The following is a 6,000-nucleotide window of genomic DNA, read 5'->3' on the forward strand; positions in this document are numbered from 1 at the left end:
GGGCCAGTGGTCCACCGTCAACCGAAATTCAAGAATATGCCAAAAGTTCCTCACTAATTAGTAACGAAGTATGAAGATATGATATGTAGTCGCTTGTTTCGCTTTTTTCGATACGGATAAGATACACAAGCGCAGTTTTTCCGGCCGTCGCCTCACCGGGCGTGAAGCTTTCGCTCGGCAGCACAAGCCCAGGCGACGGCGGCGAGCGGCACCGTCGTGCGGCGTTTTGTGCCCGTGTCGCTTGCCTCGCCGATCGGTTCTATGCGCAGGCACCGAATGAAAGCACACCTTCGCTGGTGCACGCACATCGCGTATGTCGCCGTGGCTAGCATGAGGTCCAATAAGTTTTAAAATTCTTAAGTTTATAGAATGTCATACCAACTAGTCCTCTACCGCTCTCTTCTGGCTCCTACTAAGCTGACTCTTTAACATTACTACGATACGCAATCGTTGATCGTGCTGGCGTCGTCGTCGTCGGTCTAGCATGACAGACCAGTGCGTCAGCGACGGCATTTGCATATCGATCAGCCCACCGACCGTCGATCGCCGTCGCATCGTCGATCGCCGTCGCATCGGCCTATAGTGTGACCGGACACTACCTATACCGAAGAAAAACTGCGCTACTGTTATTATCGCTTTTGCGGTACCAGTCATTCATATATGGGGGACGACTGCTACTTCGATCGCCCGCGAAAGTACAGGGGGGAATGAGACCTCGCTGCACATATTACAGCAATGAGAGCAGACGACGTTGCTCCGTGCATGTGCTAGTGACGTCACGAGAGCTTTCAATATGGCCGTCGCTGCCGGTGGGAGGAGTCTCCCGGTCTCAATATCGATCATATTTTTTGGAAAATACGGCGCGTCCAGGGCAACCAAATTTCGGAAATTGAATCATAAGCTCTTGCATTAGTTACTGAAGCAGAAAACTGCAATATGAAGAACGACCATGTCATGGACCCTTTAAAGCATGCCTGGCTAGCCCACCTGGTCAGTCAGGGGTGGCGTGCATTGCCTGCCCAGTCAGGTCTCCACCTTCTGGGTTACTGCCGTGTGCAGGCAGTACACAGACAGCAGACATACCGTCGTAGGTTCTGTGCACACATGCACTGTGGTAGCTTCATTGCTGCATCCTTAAAACTTTGTCGCGGATCAAATATGAGGACGCCAACCTACCACCAGTTGCTGCCAATGCTTCAATCACTATCAGTATTATCGTGTCCTTAAAATGACTCGTCCGCGGCAAGGGCCACGACCAGGAGCACATGACTGCGCTGGAGTCTTAGAAAGTGGCTCGATAGAAAAAACAGATTTGCACGTATTTCTAAAGGAAATAATGCCATTACTGTCTGACTGAATTTTTCACCTTTAGAAGGAACAAGTCCACTTACTATGAACTTGGGATGAAACGAATGCAATCCGTGTGACTGTTAGGTTCGCTATACATGAGCTCGACTGTAGTTCCTCGGAATGCCTGTGCACTGATGGACCTTCATGCTTTAACTATGTCACCACGGCACAGACAAAACAAGGCGCTTCTCGTGACAAGTCTAGCATACTTTGGACTGTGCTGGGCTGCGCGCAGCAAACAGAGTGCCGTTCATTCTGGCTCCAGTGGCATGGTTTCTGAACGCTGCTCTCGGCTGGATGTACACATCTAACCGTGGTTTACTGTTCTTCAAGTGAGCGGGCTTAGAAGGGTGTTCATCAAAAAGACGCCATGACCAACCTTCTGCCTGAACTCCTGACTACTCGACAGCCTCCTCATAAACAACTTTACTCTCACAAAACTCACACAAGTCTCTTTTGTAAAATAGAGGCATCAAAAACATGGCTGCTGTTGGCCATGGCACCTAAGTAATCCACTGGCTACCTTTATGCTTGTGCCCCAGAGCAAAGAGAAGAGTGCCAGAAACACTTACTGAAAAAGCAATCTATAGATGGTGCCACACATCTGAGCAAGAAAAGGAGAAGAAAAGTAAGATGAAGAGCAGCAAATTATCTTTGTAAGCACTGTCCGACCTGCGACATAACCACCAACATCCAGTGTCAGACAGAACCGGGCCATGACACCAAAAGGTTGAAATATTCAGCCACAGGCATCCAATGCTAACAACGCTGCCGACAGATTTTTCGGACTCAGCGAGACCTCAGTCCAAAAACCACAGTCCAAAAAATCCCTGGACTTAAAAAAAAAAATCACTTTTCTGAGAAAAACTGCTCTTAAAAATCGAAAACTTGACTGCTCCCCATGTTCCATTTGCAAATGACAATACTAGACTGTATCTGAGCTAGAGTCGTACCTCAAGATTCAAGCAGTGGCAGATGCTATAGATGTCCTGTTTTCAATGAAATCGTGTGTTATTTGCAGGCCACTTCAATGGCAATGAAGGGCGCGCCATTACATGTAGTGCCATTATCTGGAGGGGGAACAATGAACAAGTAGCCAAGCTAATCCAAGTTAGTCCGTCCCATTGACTCCTTTTAAATCCATCACAGTGGCAATGAACCAGTTGGTTGCAAACAGTGATGCTCACTCACTGTTACATTGGGCCTAAAAAAAAAAGTAACTTTCGGTCGAAAAACGATCGTTACAGTATTTCTGGCATCCATTTTAGCCAAAAAATAGAGCTTTCGGACGCCACAGAGTCCGAAATATCAGTCATGAGCACGTACACGTTTCTGTGAGGTGCGTGACAGTGCCTCAACCAAGTCCGAAACTCCTAAAAGTCCGAGTTATTGGGGTCCAAGAAATCAGTCAGCTACTGTAATTTAGCTCATATAGCACAAGTATAACTCCCAAACTCTTCGTACAAAATCCAAACGGAACAGTTTTGAGCCCATTATGCACTGAAACCTAGCAAGATTCGCAAATGGTTGAAATTTGCACTCACCACTTTTCTGCCCAGCGTACTGTACACTGATCCTCCTCCCCAGGAAGGTGTGGTCGTTCATTTCGCTGACAGCAGCTGCAACTGCCTGCTGGTCACGCAGAGTCAGGAAGGCAAACCTGTTTTGCGAGTTATTTTGTGAAATAAGCACAAAAGGCTGCAGCAAGGAGCAAATAAGTGTAAAAGAAGGGGGACATACAAGCAGAAGCAATGCCTTTGGCTGGCTGTGAGTCTTCTTTTATTGAAATTTTGGATTACTGTTCCACCCAAAGAAAATTTAGACAGCAGTGTTCACGTCAACTCCCCATCAACAGTAGCTAGAGTGAAGCTTCTAAAAAGAAGCAGGAACCTGACCCTACTGCAGTCTAATCATGTAATGAAGAGATCACAGCAGGGAGAATTAACATATTCTAAGGAGTCTAAGGTTCAAGAATTAGAGATCAGAAAACACAGAGCAAGACTAGACTTACGGTCTTTTGTTGTCCGGCTTTTTAAGCACAACCTTTTCTGCTCCATACTTCTCAAAGAGCCTAAGAATGTCTTCCTGCAAAGACAATGAGACATAAGTTATTCCCACTGGCCCTCATCGTGAATGTTCACAGTATTGCTACATAACAGCTATAGGCAGCAGAGGATCGACGGCTTGGGACAACCGACCAGCACACAAGCACGCACCACCACAGCGTTGTCGTTGTTCAAGGCACTTCGTCGGCCTCACAGTGTCCGTAGCACTATTAATCAAGAATGCTTTAGACGAGAGTTCTATAGCAAAATACTGTGCACTTATTTTATAATAGCAGGCTCCATAGTATTCAATTTTCAGCAAGACTTTTAAAATTTAACACATTTTTGCAACACCAAAAGCTATGAGGAATTGTGACATGCAGAAAACGGTGTTTTAATAAACTGGAGGTTTTTAACATTCTTAATGCGAACACAAAGGGGTTTCTTGTACCGTCGCCTATGGCTAAGTACAAATGGCAGAACACAACCACAGCAGAAACATATACGGGAAACAGTGCAAAAGAAATATGACAATTCCTGTCAGACTGACCTCCTCAACTTGGTTTGGCAAGTTTGCCAAGAAAGCTTCCTTCTGTTTGTCCTTAGTTTCACCACTGCCGTCTCTGGAACCTAATAAAAAACAATAAAGATCAAAGCACTGTGCAGGAGGAACACAGCCTGAAAGATGCAAAGAATGAGACGCTTGTGTTGTGCCATACCTATTGTTGTGTGCTTGTACTTCTCGCTTCGAAGAACGAGACGCAGTTGAGCTTGCTTTTGCAAGTTTTCATGAATTTGCCTGTCAGTCTTCCAGTACTCATGTAGTCGAGCATTAATGCATTTGCCAGTATGAGCTAAGTAATTATTTCCACACAACAACAGTATCTTATAAACAATGCCTTTGCAGCAAGCAATATATTTCACATGATTACTGGTGCACTTCGTTCCGGTCTTCACAACAGCACAGCTTTGCCTGCTAAGTGTGCATGGCCTCTGCGTCTAAGAAAACAATGCCTACATTAGTATGATGACAACTTTCTTCAGATTGCGTGTCCTCCCTTAGTGTGCTTTCTGTTCCGTGCTATTTTCCGTTGTCACTGATGAACAGATGAGCTCAATTCAAACACATACCTTCGCCGTGGTCTCGAGAAGTGGCTGATGAGTTTGAAACGCCACCCGCTTCAGGCCGTGAACATGCGACCTTGACAGCTATAGGGTGGTTGTTAAGCATGAACGACCCTTGCAGAGCCTCTTGCGCTTCTGCTTCCGTTGAAAAGACGACAAAACAATGGCTGTAAATAAACGGAGAAATAAACCTGTTAATCAAAGGTGTAACATTGTGTAGAGAACCACTGGCTAATGAGTACTGTGCATACATAAGGAACCAGAATCGTCACTTGATTAATTTGCCATGCACATGTAACCTGCTTAACAACATAAATGCATACTGTGAAATCCTAAGACAAAATGCATGTAGATATTAACCAGAAAACTTGACACATGTAACTCTACCAAAATAAAGGCGAAACGATTCACATTTCATGACAGTGACAAAAAATTATAAAAATAGCTCATCCTACAAAGTAGCGTTTCTAATCGTTTGTGCGCATAGTTTGAAACAAAGCGCAATAGTTGGCAAGAAACTACACTGTCACTGCAATGAAGAAACAGCACGCTTGGCCCACTTACGCTTTTTTCTCGCCTCCGCATCTCAAGTACACTTTCTCAACTGTTAAATTTTCGAAAGACCGGCGAACGTCATCCTGCATGAAACAGCAAACAGTCAAGCGACCGTTAGCTTCCGCAAAGCTAATCACAGAAATAAACCAACAGTGCAGGATTAGGTACCTCTGTGGCTTCAGCGCCGATGTTCCCCACAAATACTTTCCGCTTTTCCAACTGATCTGTTCTTGCGCCTCTCTGCTGCCTTTGGTCTGAAGGAGAAAACAAAGCACTGCAAACAAACTCCGCATTGTTGAGGAATACAAAAGGAGCGACGCAATAACATGTCACTCACCACCCCGTCCACCACGGCTGGCTCCCCTTCCTCCGTCCGGCTTCTGCATCTTCAGTGAACAGGCAACAGTCTATTTCGCTACGAAGTCAACAAATGACGCTTTGGTAGTCTATCGATGCAGATGACAAGCGACACAAAGGATAACGGCAGCGCTTAGCAAAAGTGGAAGGTAACAACACACCACTGGCTTGTTATATGCTCTGTCTAACTACGTCGAACCATTTTACGCACCTTCAAAACGCAGACACACTGCGCGTATATGTAAAAAAAAAACGTTGCTGCCGCTGTCAACAATCAACTTCAACCAAAGCCATGTGCGGCTATGTGCGAGGGAAAAATAAAAACGTACTCAACGTTGCCAGACGTGTATTCGGTCCCTGCCGCATATGACGCGATGGCCAGATAACATAACGTCGCAGTGAAAATTTTAATTTTTTTTATTTCACACACTTGCCATAAATGCATAATTTGGGTTCGCTGCATACTACTTAAAGGAAATCATGCAATCTGTTTTTATGTAGGAACCCGAGAAAGCTCCTGCTTGTATTGTTGTCGGTGATCAGCCACTTGAAGAAATCCTCCTCCCTT

General features: G+C 45.3%; 1 protein-coding gene across 4 annotated transcripts in view; it reads right to left on the reverse strand.

The window, feature by feature from the left end:
• LOC144124987 (uncharacterized) overlaps positions 1 to 5,773 on the reverse strand; it is a 54,857-nt gene extending 49,084 nt beyond the window's left edge. For 2 of the 4 annotated variants that reach the window (XM_077657988.1, XM_077657987.1), the window contains exons 1-8: positions 5,644 to 5,773; positions 5,413 to 5,490; positions 5,244 to 5,329; positions 5,085 to 5,158; positions 4,527 to 4,687; positions 3,946 to 4,025; positions 3,362 to 3,435; positions 2,895 to 3,010 (exon numbers count right to left, since the gene is read on the reverse strand). In XM_077657988.1, coding sequence (XP_077514114.1) covers positions 2,895 to 3,010; positions 3,362 to 3,435; positions 3,946 to 4,025; positions 4,527 to 4,687; positions 5,085 to 5,158; positions 5,244 to 5,329; positions 5,413 to 5,461 — 640 coding nt within the window. In that variant the 5' untranslated portion in view covers positions 5,462 to 5,490; positions 5,644 to 5,773. Of the gene's footprint in view, positions 1 to 2,894; positions 3,011 to 3,361; positions 3,436 to 3,945; positions 4,026 to 4,526; positions 4,688 to 5,084; positions 5,159 to 5,243; positions 5,330 to 5,412 lie in introns of all 4 variants that reach the window. The other 2 variants (XM_077657990.1, XM_077657989.1) reach the window with 1 other exon arrangement.
• Positions 5,774 to 6,000: the final 227 nt, after the last annotated feature.

Source organism: Amblyomma americanum, chromosome 3 (assembly GCF_052857255.1).
Source record: "Amblyomma americanum isolate KBUSLIRL-KWMA chromosome 3, ASM5285725v1, whole genome shotgun sequence".
In the NCBI taxonomy this organism is placed as follows: Eukaryota; Metazoa; Arthropoda; class Arachnida; order Ixodida; family Ixodidae; genus Amblyomma; species Amblyomma americanum.